Source organism: Talpa occidentalis, unplaced genomic scaffold (genome assembly GCF_014898055.3).
Source record: "Talpa occidentalis isolate TD23 unplaced genomic scaffold, MPIMG_talOcc4v2.1 talOcc4.5, whole genome shotgun sequence".
Taxonomy (NCBI): Eukaryota; Metazoa; Chordata; class Mammalia; order Eulipotyphla; family Talpidae; genus Talpa; species Talpa occidentalis.
In genome coordinates this window covers 90,336,275-90,362,338 of record NW_023604861.1, presented here as the reverse complement: position 1 = coordinate 90,362,338, position 26,064 = coordinate 90,336,275, and the positions used below count along the sequence as shown (strand labels likewise).

The 26,064-nt window shown below is 35.4% G+C and overlaps 1 protein-coding gene across 8 annotated transcripts in view; it reads right to left on the bottom strand.

The window, feature by feature from the left end:
• Positions 1-26,064, bottom strand: part of CTNNA2 (catenin alpha 2) — a 1,153,910-nt gene that overhangs the window by 39,508 nt on the left and 1,088,338 nt on the right. For all 8 annotated transcript variants that reach the window (XM_054701781.1, XM_054701778.1, XM_054701779.1 and 5 more), the window contains 3 exons: positions 19,704-19,817; positions 12,570-12,751; positions 2,685-2,790 (listed from right to left, as the gene is read on the bottom strand). In XM_054701781.1, the coding sequence (XP_054557756.1) occupies positions 2,685-2,790; positions 12,570-12,751; positions 19,704-19,817 (402 nt within the window). The remainder of the gene's footprint in view (positions 1-2,684; positions 2,791-12,569; positions 12,752-19,703; positions 19,818-26,064) is intronic.

Below are 26,064 nucleotides of genomic sequence, written 5' to 3'. Positions count from 1 at the left end.
AGTGACTTTGACACAACCATTTATTTAATACATGACAAAGGGGTCTCTTTTATACATAACACTTACTAGTGTGTTTTTTTTCCCACCAACTGTATTTATCAAGAAAGAACCCCATAGAGACTGTTTTTAGCTTTCTACAAGTACTAAATACTGTAATATTTATTCTCCTCCAGAGACCCATATACTGAAAGGAATTAACTTTAAAATGATATCTCCCTAGAGAGCTGGCAGGCTTCTGATACAAATACCTTGCAGCAAATTAAACTGGAAGCTCTATCTCCATGGAACAGTAATTAAAAATGCAACAGTGCGTAAAAAGTTTATATTGCATGCATATCTCAAATCTTCATAAAAAATATTTCCAGGCAAATAAAGGCTACCAATCCACTCCTTGGTAATGCTCATTTCTATTATTTAAGCTGAAGCATTTGAAACAAAATGAAGGCATGATGAGCCAAGAAAAAGAACTCCTCTACCATAAAATAATTGCATATTTTGAGAAAGAAATGTCCCATTCTGACAAAACACTAGCAAAAGTTACAAGTTGCTTTACAGCTATAAACCAGCAAGAATGCCACAAGACAGGGTCATGTTTAGCGTTTATCTGTTTAAAGTCATCATTGAATAGCATTTAAATATTCTGTCATTTAATCTCAAAATATATCTAAAATCCTAAAATATCTATGTGGTATGTTTTCCAGATACCAAAACTGTTTTGAATTATTTTTCATGTTTCCTAATTGTTGGAAATTAGGGATGAAAATGCAAAATCAATAAAAAGAATCCCAATTTAAAAAAAGTTAAAATGTTGAATTCAAGACTCCTAAACATATTAAGAAATATTTTAGCCATTTCAGAGTATAATGGAAAAGTCATCCACACTCCACTCAATGCCTAGGAAGTAGGTCTTCCTAACAAAACTCTTCTGAGAACCACCCTGAGACTCCCATTCATCCCAACTCCCTTCAGTATTTGCAAAAATGAATTGTAGCATTCTTTCTTGGTTGGTGCATTTTTTGTTTGCACAAATGTGAGCATGCATATTTTCAAACAAGTTTGTTGTCTCTTCACTCTTCTCAGTTCCTGGGATACATACCAAACTCTATAGAAAGGAGCATAATATAAGCTGCAAACTGCAGGAAGTCTGAAAGCTCATATTGACCTGAAATTAGCAACTTAATAACTTGTAGGGGTTTGGTCAACCCCTACAAATTTGGGGTTCTTAAAAATTATGTTAATATGTAAGAATTATTTTTATTGCTTCTCAAAGTCTCAAAAGCAAGAAAAAAAGGTTCTTGTCTCTTCCATATACATGTGTGTTACATGTTTTATGTACATACCTATAGTGGAAAGAGACAATCCATTGTCTTTTTATAAATGTAATGCTAACAGTTTAATCATGTTTTTCTACCAGCTTTTAGAAGATGAGTAACTTTAGTACTAACTTCAGGGATTCTAGATCTGGGATGGTGAAGACAGCATGGCAAGTATTTAGAACAGTCTAATATTATATGACTGAGGTAAATGATAAGCAACTTATAAATCACAAGAGACCAGAGTCACTTATAGAGGAGGAAGCAGGACTGCATTTTCCAGTGTCTCCAGATAGCATTACTGTATGGTAGTTTAATAAGTAAATTCATGTTCATAATCTTGTTTCCATATAGTTTCTATTTCTTATTTCAGAATCTTATTTTATATTTTATAACATTTTCCTTTAAAAAGGTCCAAACTATGGGTGCTTTAGTGGTGGGAGCTCAATGGTCACCCCTGAAAAGGGGTAAGGGAAGAGGGGGTAATCCTATACTTCCAAAACACAAAAACAATAATGTAAATAATGTTATTTCAAAAAAGTTTATTTCAGAAAAAAAAAATCCTATTGTATGTACCTATAAAACAAATAAATGCCACCTCCATTACGCTAAAAAAAAAAAAAAAAAAAAAGTGGTTCAAACTGTAAACTACTGTTGCTTATAGGGATAAGAATCGGTTATCTGGAAAAGTCTACTGCTTAAAGTACCCTTATTAGAAATGGAACATTATTGAAACAAGACATCTTTACAATAGGATTACAGAGTTAAAATTCAAGTAAAATGAAAAGTAAAAAAAAAAAAAAAAAAAAAAATCTCAAACATTGAAGTTGAGGTTGAGAAATATTTTACCCTTTATCTCATTTTGGTTTGAAAGCACAAAAGATACTCTGAAAAATTGTATTCATTGCTAATGCCTTTGAATCTGGATGAAAATAAAGTTGAAATCTGGAGGTTTTTGATTTTGTGAATTTATCCCATTTATGCCAGAGATTAAATTACTGTGAATTATGAAGAACATCTTGACAGTGAGATTAGTATTAAAAATAAAGGGTAGAGTTATCTTTTTTCCCCCTCTTATGCTGTGTAATTGACGTTTTAAGTGAAGATAGCCAGGATAATCCATCCCTCTTTGAGGGTTATTTCTCCTCAGGAGTGGGTATTTTTCTTTTTCAAGAATTTTGGTTAGAGATATTAGGAGTCCTCCTGAACTGAACCTATCTTTTCAGCTCAGTCTCAGCAGTTAGAGGTTGACTTGTAAAATGTTATAATTCATTTTTCAGAGAAATTGTATAAAGCACACAAAATACATAATATAACCCTAATTAGTGATTCCACTCAACAACACATGCTTGGTTTTCCCTCTTCTGTTACCTGATCAGCCACAGCACGAGCTAATTTGTCCATTCTAGAACCTGCTTCGGCAATTTTCTTGGCAGCATTAATGACATCAGATGTATTTTTCAAGGGGCCTTTGCCTCTGAAACAACATATGCAACATAATTAGAAATCCACTTCATGACAAGAAACAGACAAACCTACTGTATTGTTTCTACAGGACTTCAATTTCCATTTCAATAGTCCACTTCTGTAACAATAGTTATGTCTATTCCTTTTTTAGACATTATTTTCTTCTATTTTGATTTACATACTTACAATTAATTCTTACTTTAATTACTATTTTCTTAAATGTAAAACATTTAAAAAAATCTCCACATGTCAATGGAGTTTAATATATAAATGCTTACCATGTATCTGATGCTATTACACACACTACCTCATTTGTCTTCATAACAACTCTAACAAATAGGGATCATCATTCCCATTTTAGGGAAGAGAAAAGTGGGCAAACCATGATCAATTAACTCATCTAAGATTATACAGGTCATAAAATTTAGGCCATGAAATTTAGGTGCTAAATCCTAAATTTAAATAAGACTTTATTTTGTAAAAAGCAGAGTTTAGCCAAAATAAATGCATATGTATTATTTTTCACACTATGTTCAGTACTATTGCTACATTAATTATATTTACATATCCACTTTGGCACTTTGAGAAACAAGTGTTTCTTGTACATAATTGGGAACTGTTAGCCTGAATTTCAACAATCTGTTGCTTATCTTGTTGCCCTGCACGTGTCGAGTGCTGACTTACAAAGGAACACACTTACCAATGAGAGTGAATGTCTATAGTCTTCCAAACCATCACCCCAATATTCTCACATGTGGTTTTCAATGAGTGGAATGTTTAATATTATATATCATTCAAACATTTATCATAAAAAAAGCAAACCGATGCCTGTATCACATATCTTTAAACAAAACACAACATGTGGTATCGCCTTCCTTGAGAGATAAATAAAACAGATTAAATACATTTACCCTTTTTTTTTTTTTTTTTAGCATTGCTACTTATCCTGTTCTCCTTATGTGCATCTAAAAAATCAATGTATTTTTTAAGGCTACGAAATTACATTCCTATAGTTAGAAATGTGGCGAGATGTGGAGAAAAACTACTCAGAAGTGATTTATTTAGAATGCGTAGGGTTATATAGAGTGGGCAATGATTGCCATTGTTACATAATAACATTTTATAAAATGGAAGACAAAATGGCTTCAGAAAATAAATGTAAATGAAAGGATTTTGTTCTGCCTCCTTCCTAAATTCCCTCTGGCATTTTTCTACATTAGTAGCTAAAACTAAAACATATTGGGTTCATGTCAATGCATAAACATACACACAGGGAAATTAAAAGCATTAAGATTTCATTTTGCTGTGGTAATATTAACTCTTCCATAAAATACATTTTATCAGTTGCTTGTTAGATTTTTAACTATGGACAGAGCTTTCACATGTGAATTTTGTGTAATATGCAACAGTTAAATATTCTCCGATAAGCTGGCCACATTACCTGACATTTTTTTGATTATCTCTAAATATATTCTCCTTGTTTTTTGATTTGATTTTTAAGGAATATTTTGATGCAGAATATGTAGATTGATAATGTTTGCATATTATAAACTTCTCTAACTTCTACACTTATAAAACCTCTTACTTGCAGTTTTACTCATTCAATATTTGTTACTTTTTTCATTCATCTTAATCCATTCATTGTATTCTATTCACAAAGAGCAGTACTCTGCTTGGTTTTTGTTACTAACAATCATATTTTTTTGTTTACTTCAAGCCTTTGTAGTGATTAAGGAAAATGTTTCCTCATGAAACTTTACCTGATACTTCTAACAGTAGAAGTTAGTGCTTTTGACAAAATGTGCTAAATGAGAAAAAAAAAAAAAAAAAATCTACATAGACCTGATTTTACTCGAGTTTCAAGCTCCCATCCTGTCACCGGTGAGTGATGAGAAACACACATCTTGTTGATTATACCAGAGACTATAGTTCATAGAGTCATTAGCATATTATTGCTAAAAAAGTTCTTATTTAGAGTTGAGAGCTCACTAATACTGAATGTTCACTAATAATGAATGTGAAAGTCTACAGTATAGACTCAATTCACATTCTAGGGAGTTGCAAGCTGGTGATAGGGATGCGTTTTATGAAATGAAACTGGAGAGCAAAGTAGATTTGAGATTATCAAATGTTTCCTTATTTTCCAGTTGAGGATACTGTGATCCAAGAAGGAAGTCTAAGTGATATGTCCAAGAGATAACACAGTAAGAGTGATAGAAAGAATTAGTACTAGACCTCTATGTCCTGAATCATAGTGTGGTACCCTAATGTATGTATGTTTTATTTGTATGAAAATAGCTAAAGTAGTGATCTCAGAGAAAGACTAATTGCATACATTAAAATATACAGAAATTAATGAAAACAATATTTAAGTATCTGACTCAAGAATTCAGGAAAATGTAGGAAGCCACTAATAAGATTACAAAAAGATTAATGAGAAAGTAGTAAAACACTGGAAAAATAAGCCTATAAGTGGCTTCCTCCAAAATAAAACAAACTTAATATATAAAACATGCATAAATTTCCGCTAATGTAGGAGAAAAGAAATATTCAAAAATGTAAGAGTGAAACAGCCTTAGAAAACAGAAAATCACAAATGTAACACAACTTTCTTCAAATTCATGTAAGTAAATTTGAGAACTTAGATGAAATAGCTTTCTAGGAAAATATAATTTATTAAGGTTATCCAGAAAGGAAATTTGGAAAAATCCAGAGTCTGGTTTCCAAAGAAGAAATAAATAAGGCTGTCAGCGGGAAAACTGGTCAAAAAACCAGTAACACAAGGTAGTTTCTCAGAGGAAATCACTAAACCTTTAAAGAATTATCTCAATCTCATTTATACTTTTAAATAAAATACAAATCGCTTCTCGGCCTTTTGGCTAAGATCAAGTGTAAATAAAATACAAAAGGAAGAAAATCTTCAAAGATGATTTCATTCAGTAATATAATAATGACTCTCTTTGATGACTATATTGATATTCATCAGAGGCAGCTAAAGCAAATTTTTAAGTCTGTATATTTAGGTAGTAAAATCATTCCTTAAAAGGAAGAAAATGAAGAAAAAGTATGAAAGTGAAGAAAATAGTATTTGAGTGCTAGAGCATATCTGTAAAAGCTCACAAGAGTAGATTCTTAATTTTCAAGAATTCAGTAAGTCAGTCAAAATGTTGGAAACTTGAAATCTTCTATGACAGGAATATCTATTCCATGGATATCAGCAAATACTACTTAAGTGAGGGTTACTTTTCCCCCTCAAGAAAATCGTACCTCTGCCGTAAAGGAGGGTGATAGCTACACTCACTTGAGAGGAAGGGTATTGTGAACTGCAAGAGCAATACAGGGTTTCTTCTGGGGTTGGAAAATGGCTGCAAGGACAATTTTCCAATAAATTTTAAGTTATATATTTATTTTTGTGACTTTTGGCAAGTATACTGTATTTCATATTTTATTTTTAAAGGATTTATTTATTTATTTATGCATACAAGAACTGGGGTGTAGGCCAGAGGTTCAAGGGGTGAGAAGATTCACCAGAGACAGAGTGGGGAGCAGAACAGGCGGATCCACTGAAATACACTGCTGAGGTGACCAGGGAGTGAGACAGGAGAGGTCTGCTGCACTATATGTGGGTTAGCTGCCTGGCCAGGGATGGAACTCATGCCACAATGGCTGTCAATAGCTTGATAGCACTGAGACTTTAACCCCTGCAACACGAGGGAGGCCCCTATATTTCATGTTTTAAGTGTGAGTAATGATTGACTTATTTTTCTGTGAATTTAACTTTTTTTTTCATTTGCATGACGAAAGAAGTCAAGTGTTTTTATAATTATTATTTCTATATCCTTTTTAAAAGTTGTCTATTCAAGTCTTATGCATAGTTTTCTCTTGACCTCTTTTCTAAGCTGTTTAACATCTTTAAATATTTTGGATTCCAATATTTTGTTATTTATGCTGCACATTACCTCTTCCAGTCTTCGCCTGTCTGCTTATTTTTATTATTTTTTTCATTATAAATTTTTAATTTGTTGTGGTCAAATATATCAATTATTTCTACTAGAGATTGTGCTACTCAGGTATTTAAGATTTTCCTTGGTGATAATCATTTTACAATATATACGTGCATCAAATCAATATACTATGTAACGTAAACTTACACAATATGTTATTTAGGTCTCAATAAAACTTGGGGAAAAAAAGGTCCATCCTTACTCTAAGATCAGAACAATATTCTAACATTCTAAACTTTTAAACTTTCCCTTTTGTATTTAATTATTAAAATACACCTGCAGTTCATTTTTGTGCATAAATTAAGAAAAAAACTTTTTCCCTATAGCAGTAACCAATTGTTCCTGGAGCATTTAATGAAAAGTTAATCCTTTTGGGGCTCCCTAGTGGTACAGGGGTTAAAGTTTCAGCACCAGTCACTGCAACATGAGTTTGATTCCTGGCCAGGCAGCTAACCCACATGCCCAGAAGACCTCTTCTGTCTTTCCTGCTGCTCCCCTCAGCAGTGTATTTCAGTAGATCCTCCTGTTCTGCTCCCCACTCTGTCTCTGGTGAATCCTCTCACCCCCCCCATACCTCTGGCCTACACACCAGTTCTTGTATACATAAATAAATAAAAATTTAAAAAACAGGTTAATCCTTTCTTCCATATTTTATATTTAAATTATGTATTCATTTTAAAATTCTGCATGAGTCAATGTATTACTTTATAATATAAAAATAAAAAGCATAATAACCTGGAAAAATAACACAAGGCACATATTTGACTACCAAAAAGTGTCTCGTTATTCAAAAGTATATGAAGTATTAAGATGTAAAGTCATTTGCACCCTAATTGCATCAAGAGAATGAACTATAAAAAAAATCATTTCAATCACCTGAAAATTTCTGAATATATACAGTAGTTCATGGATTGAAAGAGATTTCTGAGAAGGTTACAACAACCAGATTTCCTTGACTACATAGTGAGTGACATGACCCACTATCACCACATGAAGAGAAGAGAAGGGGGATAGAAAAGGTACTTGTGCTATTTTAGGTAATGGGGGCATTCAAAGTTACTCATTGCCTTCTGTGATGTGCCAGGCTCTGTGACTGCCCTTACGATCAACTGGGCTGTCAGTATTGGGTAATAACCAGTATCTTTAAAAGGAAATATGCTCAACTCAGATATTGTATGCACCTTCCAATCAGTTTCCCCCCATGTTAATATCTTGTGTAATTATAGAATGAAAAAAAAAAAACAGGAAATTGGTACTGGTAAAATCTTTATTATTCAGATTTTAAGTTGTGAATGCACTGGTGTGCATGTGAGTTACAGGCTATTTTATCACATGTACAGCACCATGTAACTACCATGTAACTACCACAATTGAGCACAGTACTGTACTACCAATACAAAGCTCTCTCATATTCCTTTTACCATTTGCCACATCTCTGTGGGGAGTAACCCCTAGATGATCTAGAGAGATAATTGCTAATATAGTCTCCATCTTTATAAAATTTTTCAAGAATGTTATCTAAATAAAATCACAGTACGCACCATCTGCGACAGGTATTTTTCACTCAGCATAATTTCCTTGAGTGTAATCTCAGTTGTTGCATCTATTTATTGCTGAGCAGCATTCTATGGTTTAGATGTACTACAGTTTATTTACGTAAGTGAAGAACATTTGGGTTGCTTCCATCTAGCTTTAAGTTTATTATTAAAAAATAGTCTAAATATTTATATGCAGGTGTGGGGGTGGATTTAAATTTTCATTTCTTTTGAACAAATACCCAAGAGTAAAATTACCAAGTCCTATGATAAATCCATTTTAGCTTTAAAGAAATAGTAAATTTTCCAATTTGATTTCACCTTGAATAAAATGTAAAAGCCTAGAGCTAACAGACACAATGATGAAAGATTGAACACTTTTCCTCTAAGGTCATAACGAGGTTGCCACTTCTAATTAACATAGTACTGAAGAAGTGTTAGCCAGAGTAATTAAGTAAGAAAAGGAAATGAAAAGCTTCCAATTTGAAATGTAAAAGGAAATATGACCTTTGTTCACAGACATCATGATCATATATGTAGGAAACTCTAAAAATCCTACAAAAGAATCTGTTAAATGAATTCAGGAAAGTTCCAGGCTATAAATCCAACAGACAAAAGGTCAGTTGTATTTCTATCCACTAACAAAGATCTATCTGAAGGCAAAATAAAGAAAACAGTATCACAATAGCATTAAAGGGAATCTAAACAAGGAGACAAAAGACATATATACTGAAAACTACAAAATGTTCCTGAAATTAAGGATACAAAAAAAGGGAAAGCCCTTCCATGCACATGTATTGGAATACTGGATGTTAAGATGTCAGTACTTAAGATGTAAATACTACCAAAAACAATCAATTCTAGAAGATGGTGGTAAGGGTTGCACAGCCATGTAAATCTACCTAATATCATAAAACTGTGTACTTTAAAATGCTTAAAATGGCAGATATTATAGATATATATACACATATATAAATTACACATACACACAGTTAACTTAAATACTACATGTGTTTAGTGTCCACTGTGTTATACGGCATAGGTCTAAATGAGTCACAGTCCTCTGATTAAAGTGAATTGGGCCCTAAAGCAAGAAGCAGAGGGCTTAGACAGAGCATCAAGTCACAAAATTGGTTTTCTAATGTTGAATCTAGTAGCCTTGCTGCTTTTGCTATTCTATGAAAAGAGGATCTAATGAAAGTTTTGGTGCAATGTCAGCTGGATGGTTGCCCTTTAGTGACAAGACTGACCATGGACAGATAACAACTGGAGATAAAAAACAAGTGGAAAAATATCTGAGTGTCTGAACTCAGGCAATAATCAGGTGATTATCTGATTTATTTTTATTCTAATGCTCAGTACTTTGCAGTTGATTGCACCCCAAAGTTTTTATCAGTTTAAAACTAACAGTTGATCTTAAAAGACCTTTGCTCCTTTGTTATAGAATTAAAGTTGGGTTTCTCTCTTGAGATGCTGTAATCTGCACACCTTTTGCTTTTGAGACACAAGACTGATAAAAATTATTTCTTTCTGAAAATGACATTTGAAGCGTGGATTCACCCTATGCAGAAGAGCGCTTCTGCTGTTGCCCATGAGATGGAAGTCAAGACCAGAGCAGTAAGAGACACGAGGCATAATCAGCTTTATCTTCCATGAAGAAGTTATTATACAAATAATGAGGCAGAACCTCTCCAATTTTAATAATAATGGAAAGGATATCATTGATAGTACTGAATCAAATTAATGAATTCGTTTCTGATAAGGAGAAAATAACAAGATAATAAGTGTAAGGGTATATTTTGTATCCAAATGCCCTTTAAACACACAATTTGAGAAGGGTAGTCAAGTTTTAATTCCTAATCAGCTATATCTTTTTCTTTAAATAAGAGGAAATAATACACAGTAGCCATTAAAGGTACAGAACTAAAGTCATTCTTCCTTGAAGTGTTAAAAGCAAGAGGACTAATAATGTGTGGATATATTGTCAAATGCCATGAACTTAGGTGAGGCCACAAAGAAAGGCTCAAATAAGTTTCCTCTTTGCAAAGAAGTAGGCTCCTCTGCAGATAGATACAGCAACAAAATCTGTCTTATGTTTCATTTCCAAGTCACACATTCTTCTGTTTCCCTGGTCATTAATTACTGTGCTCTTTCCTCCCCTCTCACAAAGGGAGAGGACAATACAGTAAGGAGAAATGAAAACCAGTAGCATCCTAGACATTTAATTATTCAAATCAGCATAAAATGATGATATGAAATCACCAGGAAAATGAAGTGTCTTTTCACTTTTAAAACTATACTTCTACTAATAGAAAGTCTAGATTATTTAACATCATCTAACAAGACCTGCTCAAATCTCTCTCTTTTCCTTGAACACTGTTACATATAATCTAGAGCATTATAACATACTCTCCTGATCTAAATTAGCAACATGACTAGATTCATTATTCACTTTAAACTAATGAGATTATTTGTTCAAGTGATGTTATTAATGAATTGCACAATATTCATCAGATAAAGTACTGATCCAGTGTTGAAAGCAAGCAAATTAAGTCATCACCGGCCTTGAAAAGCAACAACTAAGGTTACCATGATGGTCTGGCCTGTAGGAAGTTCAGAATAATGACTCAGACTGCTTTTTCCAACTATTATTTTGTGTGTGTGTAAACTATATCTGTGAAGCCGACAATGACTTACCAAATGTACAAATTTGAACTTTTAATTAATACAATGACATTTAAAAGTCTCAAAGGTCACCCCCATAACACTAAAGTCATTTCACTGACTGAAGTCAAAAACAACTTTAAAATATTTGAAGAACCAAGCAGTGCCATTTGTACATATTGGTCAGAAGCAAAGGGTAAAGAAAGTGAGACAGATGTTTCTATTTATTAGAACCAATAATCAATTTAGTCTTTTCTTATTAGAGGCATTCAACAACCATTAAAATATGTTCACCCAAAAGATGATGTTTTCATACTGCCATATATATATATAATATGTATGCATTATACGTAAAGTAGACCTATAACATAATATATGCATTGTTATGTAATATTAGGTGTATCTTGTGAGACTGTAGTAACAAATACCATATTGAATCATTAAAAAACATTTTGCATGTGTATCTATGTTCCCCAGAAAAATTCAAAACCTACAATAACATGATAAATTACATTTTAATGACAACATAATTCATACTTGCATTACCTCTTTGGACTTTAAAACTCCCCTATGAAATTGTTTTCCCATTTTACAAATAAATGAAGAGTAAGAAAACGGTCCAAATCAACCTGGTACTTGGCTTTAAAATCCAAGAACCTTGTCAGTGGAGTCTGCTCTCCCTTGGTTTGCCCTTCGTGTGGTAGAAAGATCAGAACTGTCACCTCCTCTAAAAAAGAGACTGAAAATGCAATGGCAGAAGCAGCAGTGACCCCTGGTGAGGAAAAGGCTATTGACAAAATTCTGACTGGTTTCTTGAGTTATTAAAACTACCGCTCAGAGCAATTTTAGACAATTTTTTTGGTATTTTTTTTCCTTTTTATTTTTTTTCCTTTTTTAATTTTTTTTACATCATTGTTCATTCTTAAACAATATTTGCTTCCCCCCACACCCTCAGGTATAGTCCCCATAGAGTTTCCTTCACCAATGCACCTGTGCACCATCACCTCAGTCCTTGTGTTCCTCCCTCTTTCCCTCTGATCCCTCTCCCTCCTCCTGCCCTGAAGTATAAATTTTAGACAATTTTTAACTTGACTGTCCAATTCATGGAATCTTAAAATGTTAAATTTGATTGTTTGCATGTGATGGGAAAATATATACTGAAATTAATGCTATATCCATGAACTAGCATTAAAACATCATATGTGTACCTGCACACACATATGCAGAAGGACATATCTTTCCAAAGGCACATTAACAAATCATTCACCTTATCTTCAGAACAATAACCATATTGCAAAACCACACAGACCAAAGATGAATCACCCAGTCCCCTGTGGTTTGATTATATGACTTAGGATAATTAAAATGATAATAATTACAAAAATGAGCCTCTTCTCCTTGACCCAAAAGCACTATCTGCTAAGAATTAGATTCAGATCATTTTGACTCACACATGTAAATTTTATAACACCACTGCCTTGCTTTGATGTAGTATTTAAATTTTTAAGCAGGCTTTCACAAGCTAATATTCACTGCTACACTTCTGGATTTAATGACATTTTCATCTCCTCATCTCTGGGCCTCACCTTGTGAAGTCTGTCATTTCCATCATGATCATACACATCTGCTTGGCCAGCACAATTATATCATTGCCGCTGTCGTCCCATTTGGCCACTTCAGCATCCAGCTTGCTTTTCTCTTGGTGGAATATCTCCACTTGCTCAGCTATTTTTGCCTTCTCCTCCTGTGGTAGCTGCGCCATGATGGCCTGTGTGGGTTACAGAAAATGTATGACTAATGGTGACACAGGAAGTACAGACTGTAGGTTGACTCTGCTTCCATGTTAGGGCAAAGCCAGGGCCCGACAGAGTTTATAGGCTGCCCCTTTATTCTGGAAATTACATCTTCATCCCAGGCAAGGCAAAGCATAGACTGGTAAAGTCCCCCAGATTCCCAATCCCCACTCCCACATACAAAAATACAGAGTGATCCAGAGGTACATGCACATTGACAGTAACAGAACTTCTAGGTTGCTTTGATGACATATGTTTGTTCAAAAGAATCTATTCTTGACAATTTTTATATTTGGTTTCAGGAAACTTTTACCAGATGAAAGAATGCACCTCTTTCAACACTGAAATCTGTTCAGAAAAGGAAAAAAAGAAAAAAAGCCCTTCTGTCACTTGGAAGGAGAATAATTTTAAATGATATCTGTGCATATAAGTGGGCTGGGATGAGGAGACTTTCCATGAGTGTTACTGATGGAGTTCATGGTTAGATACCATATAAAAATTCCCTGCCCAGGGCATTTCAGGGATGGCATATCTATTCCCAGCCCTCCCACACCTCCCTCCTTTATGAAAATCCTGGGATGACCATAGTTCTCTGAAGGGAGAAATATGGCAGCATAAAGTATGGGATTAGGATATAAAGGTTAATTTTCAATAGTTGCTAATGAATCAAAAGGATGAAATAAGATTTACAGGTACAAACAGCCATTAGGCAAATGTATATATTTACCGGTTGAAATTGTTGAGACTAGCAGCTCTTAGAAACCAAATCCTATATATTCCCAGGGAGCAATGATTCAGCAGTAGCTCATCAAGTGTTCCTGGTGAATTTATGGAACACAAATACCACAAAGAAGGAGAATCAACTGTATTTGCTAAACACTGTTAAGGTACCAGGCTCTAAGTGAAATAGTTGAAATCACCTCACTGCATCGTTACAGAGTTATGTGCAATTTGCTTCAAAGACAAACATGGGGTTAAGTACATAGGCACTAGCTTCCTTCTAATACTGATATGGATGTATTCTGTAGATGAGAGACCAAGAACATATGATTTGGGGGACCAATAGTTTTTAGAAAGGACAAGTAGACTAATATACACTCAAAAAAAAAAAAAAAAAAAAAAAAAAACCCTGCTTCCTAATTTGTAAAGCACCTCCCAAAAGAAGTGAAGTGAGGTAGTTGCAGTCTCATAGAAATATCCATGGATATGAACTCAGAAAAATTAGGCTCATGTAGAATCTGTCATTGACTTGGGTTTAGTTGTCATTGCTAATGGATCGTGTACTTAACTCTTCATTTATAGTAGTAATAAACAGTTACATAAAAAATTATGAAGATTGATGTAACTATAATACATGAGTACTGAGATTGTGCTATGAGGCTTATGTATTGTCAAAGACTTAATTTATTTATTCTACAAGATAAACACTGATTGCCTCTATTGTACTGATGATGGCATGAAGGTCCAGAAAAATTAAATTCCCCCTATTACACAAGTAATTAGCTGAAGGAATAGGATTCAAATGGAAGTAAGCTAATCCTGCCCTGACCATAGTGCGCAATGGAACATGGGACACAACCACTCAAGTTTTGCACTGCACAAGGGTTCCAGCCAAGGGGGGCAAGGGTCTCTGCTCTGTCCACCAGGTTGAGCATCGTAGTGATGAGAATACATCTGCCCAGAGGAAGGGACATATTTATTTGATTTGCATATAAGTGTCTTTGGACTAGCAACTACCCAGATGCTACATTCTTTAAATAGAAAACCAGGTCTATTAAATTACATATTTCAGGCCTTCCTGGTGCCATAAGGGGTTGTCTCAGTTGCTATCAAGCTCTCACCAGCCAATGCAGCAGGAGTTTGATCCTGGCCAGGGGATGGCACAGATGTCTTGTCCACTGCTCCCCTCAGCAGTGTATTTCAGCAGATCCATCTGTTCTGCTCCCCACTGTCTCTGGTGAATCCTCTCATCCCCTGCACCCCAGTTCTTGTATACATGAATAAATCTTTAAAAAATATAGAGTCCATGTTTGCATATGTAAAGCTTTATATAAATAGTGTCTGTGTGTGTATTTTGGGTATACAGACATACAAATTACAGCCCATGTTAAAAAAGCCAGACTGGTACAAATACAATAAAGTACTTAACACACTGTATTAAAAATACTTTTAAAACTAATTTAAAAATGTGGTCAATGTAAAGGGCTTGCTATAAACTCATTTATACAGTATTGTGCTGATAAGGTAGCTATTCCATTGTATTTGATATAATTTTGGATTTACAGAAGCTAAATATGCACTTTTTTTCTTGATGCATCCCTAATTATCTAATGTTGTCCTAGAACATTAGCACTCTTCATACAAGATGGATATCAAGTTTTACTGAGACTTTACAAGTCCTAACCAGCATCATTTATAGTGTTCACTAGGTGTTTCTCTGATAAAGAATCTGCGAATCTACTCTACAGACATCTAGGCTCTTCACTCAATCCCCAGATAGAAAACAATGAACATATCATTGTCCTGAGAAGGTTAATTTGTGCATTGAAGGGCATATGCTTCCCTGACTATATCACTTAAGTTTTCAATTGTACAATTTAGCATTTGGATATTAACTGCTTTGCTCTGCTCTCTAATTTTGAATTTACTCCTCCAGTTTTTCTCTGAGAGCTTTTGTAGGGTAGGGGTCTTAGCATCCTTCACAGAGTAGGTGCTTAATAAGTATCTTCTGACTGTTCACACATTTCCCCACTCACTGCATCAACATAGTTCGAGAAAAGTATCAGAACTAACTAACATTTTCTAAGGGCACAATTCTGAGGAAAAACAGCCCATTCAAAGCAGATTTGCAAAGTAAGATGTTATTCTTTTTCTAGGGGTGCTCAACTCACATAATGTACTTACTGCTGTGTGACTTGTGTGCAAGTTTTTTACGTTTGCTTCTGCTTATATAGCTATCGATGAGAAGGAGTCTTTTCGTAAATATTCTTAAAATGCTCTTGGCTTTTAAAAATTCATAATTGACCTTTTCTGAAACTGGAATTTAAAAAAAGGTTATCTATAAACAGTAGATCACAAACTGTGAAATTTGCAAGTTAATCAAATTAAAATTCAACACATGAGTTTTAATTAGGTCTTATCAATGTAACTCAGCAGTTTGAAATGTTAACACATTAAAGCCATTCTTGCTAGGAAAAAAAAATTAGAAACTGGCTATATTCAAATCAAGTTTGATATAAAATATATAACATGCAATTGTTCATTCCCTCAAACTAAAGGCTCATGGGAAAAATGATTCCCATGGCCAAGAGGAAAGGGAACAGTCAATTTTCTGTTTGTGTGATGTGGTAACTGGAGTGCTCTGAGTGTCCGTGGTTTCTAGTTCATGGTAGCCAAGCACAGCACTACAGATTGTTAATCTGACTGATCTGGGGCCCCAGATTGGTAGCATCAAAGACTTGAATATGCAAGGCCCTCTACCCCTCCCCAGATTCCCAGCCTTTCCTCTGAACCGTCCATCCATCATCTAATGCTATAAACTATACCAACTGAATGAAAATGCAGATCACTCATACAAGCCAATCACCACTCATCCCAGTACCTTTCCTCCATCTAAATTTCTTTCTTTTTTTTTTTCCAAAGATTTATTTATTTGTACAAGAACCGGGGTATAGGCCAGAAGCGCAGGAGGGTGAGAGGATTCACCAGAGACAGAGGAGGGAACAGAACAGGCAGATGGACTGAAATACACTGCTGAGGGGAGCAGTGGGCGACAGGAGAGGTCTGCCGCTCCATGTGGGACCGTCGCCAGCTGGCCGAGATCTAACTGGTGCTGCAGAGGCTGCGGACAGCTTCACAGCGTGGCACTCAACTGCCTGCGCCACCAGGGGAGGCCCACCTTCCATCTAAATTTAGAGGAGCTATTGACATAATTTATTTTTAGTGTCAAAGAGAAAAGAGTTTTGAAGTCTTTGGATCCCCCACAGACCAATGTGAGCTGCTTAAATGCAGAGCAAGAGTCTAACATCAAGACTTTAACTACATGAATGTTTACACAAAATTAAAAGCACTAAAACCCAACATGCTCAATCTACTCACTTGATTTCAAAGCAGGGTAATAAATATTAGTGAGAGTGGGACTTTCACCAGTCTCAGTCTGTGAAGTGAATTGGAAAATTGAGGTAATTGTCCCATTCACTCAAGTAAAACTTTCATGATTGCTTCTACTGTCCAGCTACTTCAGGTTAAATTATTTGATCTGGCTTCTCATCAACTTAACATTAAGTTTTGTGTTGTATTTCACCAAGCAGTTCTCCTAAGGACATCATGAGGTACACACACAAACACACACATATTGGTGAGGCATAGAAAGGTTAAGGAAGTTGCCTAAAGTGAAAGACTGACCAAGTCCGTATTTAAAATGAGAGCTGTGTAACGTTAAAAAACAAAGAAGAAGGCATTATTTGAAGATTTATTTATTTATGCATACAAAAACTGGGGTGTAGGCCAGAGGTGTGGGGGTGAGAGGATTCACTAGAGACAGAGTGGGGAGCAGAACAGCAGGTCTATTGAAACACACTGCTGAGGAGAGCAGCAGGGAGACAGGTGAGGTCTGCTGCACCATGTGGGTTAGCTCCCTGGCTGGGGATAGAACTCATGGAATGCATGTTGCAGTGGCTGGTGACTGCTTAATAGTGCTGAGACTTTAACCCCTGTGCCACCAGGGAGGCCCCGAATAATACCTTCTATCATCAAACTCAAGCACTTAAGATTGTTCCTACAATTTTGTTTTTGACTTTATCAACCTTTGAAATAAAGTTTATAAATGTCCCTAAGATCCCAGGGGATGATCACTTTCACATTTTACCAGGTTAGGGTATGATTGATGTCATTCTTTGTCTTTCACAGGTATTGCAGACAAACAGGGCAGGCATACATAAATGAAATAAACATCAAAATTCAGAAATTGAGAGCAATGTTGGGATTGGCACTAAAAGCTTTTTCACACCTTAACATCCTTTCAGACTAATTTACCACTTTCAGAGAGAAAGAACATGACTGAATGAGAACACAAAATAAGACCATTAACAGGAAAGGACTGGCCACAGCAAGAGCAACTACCTCTATCCCAGACAACTTTTGCCTCCTTCCCAATTTTCACCAAATTAACACACTTCTTTGGTCAAAAGTTCGACCATCTGTCATCTCAGCAATTCAATGCACCCTCTTATTTCCAACTTACAGCCATAATTCTATGTCTCTGATTTCTCATCATATAATTACAGGCTTAAAAAGGCTGACTCAATAACAAGTGCTATCTACTGCAACTTAATCATACAGACCACGTGCTAGTCCCAAAGACAAATCAGTGACTACTGGATTATAGACATACTCTTTTCTTACTATCTTGGAACATGTTCAATCATGCTGAGAATCTTTAAAAAAAAAAATAATAATATTACCTTTCCAATCACTGGCTGAAGAAGAAATAGTAATGTAGAGAGATGCCACCTAATTTTTGTTTCCAGACATTACAACTGACTAAATTTCTTACATTATAAGATGTGTAAAATGAAAGTACCCTGGGACTGGATTCTTCCTTGTGAAAGTGGGTTAATCATGCCACTTGACCAGATCGTGATTATAAAACACGGTTAAGTGTTGTATAATATACCTTAGTCTGAAAAAACAAGTCAAAGAATATTGGTTGTATATCAATACAGAGTTGCAATCAGTCAAATCAACTCTGAATTAATGAATGTTTGGATGAATTACTCAAGCTTGTTTTTGTCCTTGACATAAAAATGCTGGTTTTATTTAATTTTGAAAATGAATTATTTGACTGATGAATTATTTATTCCAACACAGACTCAAAAGACTGCTAGTTATGAACTTCCTGATTTTTAACATTTTTGAGGAGATTAAATAGAATCTACAAGGAATTTTCAAAGACTGGGGCCCCATGCTCTTTTGTGTATTTTTCCACTGTCACCTGTTTATAATGTACAGAAGAGATTTTTTTTCTAAAGGGTAATTATCAGTCATCCCTTATTGAAAATAATCTCATCAGATATTTATTCATTATTTTACAAGTACTAAACAGGTAAAACATCATAAGGAACATATCAAGTGATCTGACTACTCAGATTTTTACAGATGATGGAATTGGCGCTCAGAGAGATTAAGGAACATATATCAGAGCATGGCCCTCACTCACTCTACGCTTCACACTTAAAAGTCAAATGTGTCTGAAATCAAAACTAGTTTATCTTTGATGTTTTCTGACTTTTACACTCACATTTCCTCTACCAATGTTCATCTATATCTTCAGGATCATTTAAATTGTTGGATGAGATTATCAGGGCATAAAAGCATGTAAGAGCACAAAAAGACTTTCTTGACAACATAAGACTTAGGGTTTTTTTTTTGTTTTGTTTTGTTTTTTGAGTCCTCTTCAATATAACCTCTGGTTCTCAATTTCCTATGCTTCTTTCACAATTCCTAAACCAGTATGAATTGGGGTTTCCAACTACATAACCTAAATGATTACCTCTTTCTCAACTTCACACTTCCTATTCATTATCTGAAGTTAAACTTAATAATTAGAACATCTATTTCTCAGATATACTATAATTTGATTGTGACATTTCAAGAGAAAATATGTTCACCCTCTTTTATAGCCCCCAAGAATTTCATTTAACAACACCTGTCTTGATTACTTGCAACTACCCTTAAGAATATACAGTGGTGGTTATTGCTATGTAATGTGTGAATTGCTAAAAACCACCACCAGAGGAGACACACATTTCTTAGCCATTAATTTTAAGATTCCATGTCCCTGGAATCAAGCAATTCCTCTAAACCTTCAAATGAAGTTGGCGCACACACCTCCTATGCACCAAACCAAAATCCTGGACATCCACTCACCCGAGCACTCTGCCCTGCAATGAGCTGGTCGTCTTCGGTTTGAACACTTGTCCGGCTGCGCACATCATAATCTTCCTGTTCAAAGTCAGAATCATCCTCCAGTTCTTCTGGAGTCTGGAAAGAAAGAGGAAAAGAGAAAAGAAGTCACACTATAATTGACAACCTTCACTCCCATGTGTACACATCTTCACTACAAAAACTAAGTAACAGCCCCAAGGAAAGGAAAACTTGTTGGAGATTACATGTAAGGGATTATGTGGGAGGTACTCCTTAGAATGGAGTCAGGAAACTTAAGTTGCCCTAATTTACATACTTTTAAAAGTACATTTCACTTACAACTTCCTTGTATAGGTTTAGCAAGGCTAACTCTTGACATGGCATGCTTTCTATTTTTTTTTTTTAATTTAAAGATTTTTATTTATTTATTTATACAAGAACCGGAGTATAGACCAGATGTGAGGGAGGTTAAGAGGATTCACCAGAGCCAGAGAGGGGAACAGAACAGGCAGACTGATGAAATACACTGAGGGGAGCAGTGGGCAAGACAGGAGAGGTCTGCTGCGCCATGTGGGACCCTCGCCAGCCGGCTGGGATCAAACCGGCACTGCAGAGGCTGCGGACAGCTTCACAGCACTTTGCTCAACCGCCTGCACCACCAGGGAAGGCCCGGCATGTTTTCTAATTTTAAGAAAAAGTATATTTGTGTGTTACTCCACCCATAGAAATCTATTACAAGATAGAAAATCACCATCAACAACAAAAATTACATCTACACTTGTTCTTTAATGCCCCTTTTGCTCTATTCTAGCTCTGCATTATCTCAATAAGCAAAAAGAGTTATCTCTAAGTCAGTGACAGACCTGATGAAATATCTGATGCAGTCATTAAGCCCTATAGTATAAGGATTATGACTAATGGATCAGGAGTCATGAAAACCTGACTATGTATCCCTTTGTGACCCCTGGCAAACTCCTCTTAGCTTGGTTTTATTCTATGTGAAATGGTGTTGATAACCATAGCTGAGTCTATGACTACTGTGAAGTTTCAGTAATGAACTCTGTGTAGAGTCTTTCACATTTTATATACACACACACACACACACACACACACACACACACATAGTTATTCAGAAAAAAAGACACCACTAGGAGAATTTGAGAACAAGGAAATGAGTCTAAAGCATCCCTCCTTCCTGCCACCAAGACATACTTCATTAGAAGGTAAAACAGTCACATGTCAACCAAATTTCCCCTCTTCCAGGCCAGCACAGCATCATTCAGAGAGGTTTCCTCCCTTTAACCTCCTTTTTCTCAAGTGAGAGAAGGGAATCTAGTGGGGGAAATCAATCCCTCCAGCACCATGGGCTTTGTGGGAAGCCTTACTTTTATTATTACAAGCTACAAGAATTGCAGGAGATCTATGGAGCTCAGCCACTGGGAATCTGAATGGGATGGATTAAGGTTGCAATCCAGCTTCCTTAGCATACCAAGTTCACACTGACAAGTAGGAATCCCAACCAGCAGACTTACTTCTCTGTGAGTCAAAGTCAGGGGTACACTTTCACTAGGTTCAGCAGGGTAAATAAAGATCTGCTTGATTTCAATCCTCAAATCAGCAGTTCTACAGGCCCTACTAAGTGTGTCCACACTCAGGCCAGGTGCTGAATCATAGCCCACTGTGGAGAGTGCTTTACAGTCACCTCTGACCATGTGATACTCTTGGAAGCTGTATGGGCCGACAGTGCTCAAGATAAGAGATAGACAGGCAGAGGTGAGCATTCCAAGTGCAAAGTCAGAGGTTCTGTTGATCTAGGGAATATGGGGTGTAGTTTAACTTCAGTTAAGACAACAAACACAGTCTTACTAGTTTAGGAGCTACTTTTCCCATTGTACCTGGGAAGGGAATATAATTCATAACCCTGCAAAATGTTGAATAAAGCCTCAGTCTGTCTGACCAGGGAATCTATCCAGAGCACACAGGAAGTCACCTAGCCCATTCAATAGCTCTTTGTCCAGTGACACATGGACAAAGAACACAACCCATGCTTTCCCTATCTACAGAGAAAAACTGATAGCCTCACCAGATCAGAGAATTTAGTGCATGCTCAGACCCTTAGTGTAGACCCTTAGTCTCAGCCAGCTGATCTGCTAATTCAAAGTCCCATCTACTACTGAAAATAATTCCCAATCCAACCATAGTAGTTAGCCCAGCCAGAGGATCCAGGCCAATACAGAGCCCATCCTACAGCTTCACTTGAGCAAGGAACCAAGCTAGCAGCCCTAATTCAACTTCTCAAAGTTAGTGGCACCCCCCATTTCAGTCCTCAGAGGTTAATCAGATGTCCCACCTCAAAATATACTAAAATAGAAGGCTGCACTTCCCCAAGAACATTACTAGAAGATATACCCAGAAACCACTCGGGAACAATTGTCTCTTCCAAATGAAAAAAGTCTAAAAATAGAGTCCAATTATGGAAATGCACATATACCAATGTAAGGAATCAAGGATCATGAAACACAGGTAGACATGACACCATCAAAAGAAACTAATAAGGCTCCAATAACTAACTTTACAGAAATAGGGATCTATGAACTCTCAAATAATTAAAATATTTCTCTTAGGAAGTCTAGTAAATGTAAAGAAAATACACACAACTAAACAAAATGAGAATAACACTGCCTGAACAAAGCAAGGAAACAGTAAACATAAAAAAACAAACAAAAAACCCCACCCAAAACAGACACTCGAGAGTTGAAAAATATAATAACTGAACTGAAGATTTCAACAGAGAGTTTCAAAAAGTAAATTCAGTCATGCAGAAAAAAGAATCAGTGACCTAGAAGACAGGCCATTTGAAAGTACACCCACACACACATACACACAACAAAAAATAAATAAAAGAAAAAAAGGGGAAAAGTCTATAGGAATTATGGGGGACATGATAAAAAAAAACAATATTCACATTATGGTAATTCCAGAAGGGAAAGAGAAAGGAACATAGGTATATTTAAAGTAATAATGGCTGAAAAAGTCCTTAATCTGGGGAGAGAAATAAACATCAGATCCCTGAGGCTCAAAAGACACCAAATGGATTGAACCTTTATAGTGGTACACTGAAACAAATTATAATTAAATTTTCAAAAGTCAAAGACAAAGAGTTTTAAGAGCAGGAAAGGAACAAAGAGAAGATAAATACAAGGGAACCTCCATAACACTACTGATGGATTTTTCACTTTTCATGCTAGACAGAATGGGGTGACATTCAAAGTATTGAAAGAAAACAGTTGTCAACTAAGGGATTTCATGCCTGTTGTTCTGTTCAGAAATGAAGGAGGAATGAAGACTTTCCTAAAACAAATGCAGAGGGAATCCAGACCTGCCTTTAAGAAATGCTAACAGAGTTCTTTGAGTGCAAGTAAAAGAATCTAATTAAATATTAAAACATTAAAAGCAAACATAAAAAGGTATCATCACTTTCCCTTGTAATGATATATACGTATATGATACACATAAAGAATCATTTAAATCTGCAATATGGTAATGACAGTACATAAATCACAATGCTGCTTTAAAAGTTGAAAAATAATGTAGTAAAAGTAACCAAAATTACAAAAATCTCTTCTTAGTTACGTGATATGACATGTAAATTGTAAAAGCAATAACCTAAAATAAGAGGAGGAAATAAAAGAGGAGAAATAAAAGTGAAAAGTTTATGAATTGTATTGAAGTTAGTTGTCAGTTTAAAATAAATAGGTTGTTATAAGTTTAAGATAGTTTATGTCTTTTGTTAACCATAGGAAAAATCCTGTAATTACATAAAAAAGCAAAATTAAGAAGTTCAAGAATATTGCTGCCAAGAGACATGAAAAAATAAAACACATATACACACAAACAGCAAGATATGAAACAAGAACAACGGATTTACAAAACAACCTGAAAACTTCTTACAAAACAATAACTAAGTTCTTACTAAATATGAAGATTAAATTCTCCAATGAAAATACATAAAATAGCTGAATGAATTTTAAAAGATTAAAATAAATTTAAATGAATTAAAGATAAAAAGAAATTTAAAAGTTTCAATAACAAGCTTCCAACAAGAGTTTCCTTTTAGCCTTAAAGAGAATTGAGACTAAGAATTAAAAAAGATACTTCAAGCAAATGATAACCTTCAAAAGCTATTCTTATATCAGAAAAAAACAGAATGAAAATAGTACCTCGAAAAAGTATCTGCACTCCCACATTCAGAGAAACATTATTTAAAATAGCCAAGACATGGGAACTACCTAAATATCTGTCAATGAATGGACAAACATACACACAAAGGGTTATTATTATTCAGCTATAAAAGATGAGGAAATTCTACCATTTGCCACAACATGATTGGACCTTAAAAGTATGATGCTAAATTAAAAAAAAAAAAAAAACTCAGACCAAAAAAAAAAAAGACAAAGTATATGTTTTTACTTATAAATGGAATCTTAAAAAAAAAAAAACAAATTTATAGAAGATATCAGACTTATGGTTCCCAGAGGTAGAGGAAAGGATAATTAGAGAAAAGTTGTCAAGATGTACAAACTTGCAGTTCTGAGAAAGTACTAGGTATGTAATTATAACATCACTATATTAATACTGCTGTATGTGATACATAGTTATTACAAGTAAGCCCTAAGAGTTCTCATCATAAGGAGATTTTTTTCTATTTGCCTTTTTTTATTGTATCTATATGAGAAGATGGATATTAGCTGTACCTATTGTGGTAATAATTTCACAATATATGTAAAATAAGCCATCATGCTGTCCCTCTTAAAGTTATAAAGTGATGTATGTTAACTATTTCTCAGAACTGGGTGGTGGGAACTAATTTAGACTCAAACACCTAAGTGTGTCTGACTCCTAACATACTGTGCTTTATAGGTCATTTTGTTGTGTTGTTGTAGTTTATTATTTTTTCACCTAACAAATTAGGGGAGAATTGGAGCCATGGAATTGGTTTAAAGTGACTTAGAGGGAGATCCTGTGCAATCTGCTGTCAGTTTTAAAGAAAAGACAAGAATCCGTACACTCAGAAGTAAATAACTCTCTCCATTCCCAAGATATAATAACAGAGACCATGCATGAAGTGCCTTCCATGTGCCCACCACGACTTTCTCTATGTGATTTACATGCAGTAACTCATGAAGTTTACTTAAAAGTCCTGTAATGTGAACACTATTTTTTCTATGCGACAGACACAGAACCTTAGGCAAGAGAGATCTACCTTGCTCAAAAACTTCTAATTCAGTTAAAAGCATTTATTTGAAACTATCAAGCTCTCTTAATTGTAAGAGGATGAACTCAGAAGGTGGGCAGGATGCAGGGAAGGGGAGTATAGGAAGACAGTGCATTTAATGTGAGATTCCCCACCTCGACTGCCATTAGCCTGAAAAGTGATGGTCACCCACAAAACTGCCTCTTGGCACATAGTAGCCCCACCTCCCAGGGCTCTGTCTTCCGGATTACAAGTTATACTGATGATGCAGTTGCCCACTCCCCATCCAAAAGGGCACATTTTTTATTCTGCTGGTTTGTTTGGCTACCTCGGTGCAATTAATCAGGTGTGGTTATTGATGAAGCCTTGAGATTGGGCAGACAGGCATAAAATGGGGTCCTTCATGCCAATATCACATCATGCCTAGTAATTTCCCAAGCTTTGGCATATCCCTCTTGTTCTTCCCTCTTGCCATCAACCTTATTAACATTCACTCTGTAATCTACAGATGTTCAATTCTCTTTCATTGGCATATTAAAAGAAAGAGAGAAGAAAGAGGTTTTGTTCTCATACTTTATTAACTAAAGCAGGGCTGGAATAGGCAAAACCTGGCTCAAATAAGTGGTTGTATTTTCATTGTGGGCAGAAAATGATCTCTCATCATTTCTCGCTCTCCTGGCGTGTCTGTGGAACAATTACAGCAAGTTGGTAAATTCTGCTGACAGATGAGATGACAAGATTGCAAGCACTTTTCACCTTTAGTTTTTGAAAAGGAGAAAAGCAAAATGGAAAATTTCACACAACAGGAAAAGAGAGGATGACAGTACCTGTAGGAATGTGTGCAAACATTTTGGTGATCTGTGCATTTAGAAGATGAGTCAATGACAAAACCTGGCAACACAGAGCAGTGATGATGAGGTCTGATTTAAGTGACACTGTAGCTCAGGAACCAAAATAAAGGAAAAATAAAAATAGGAACAATGCCCTGGATCCAGGGCACGTGAGTGTTTATGGGCTAGGTCCACTGCTCCCAAGATACATGCTTTTGGCAAGTAACTTAGAACTGGTCTGCTTCCCTAGCTCCTCATTCATAAAATAAAGATAATAATT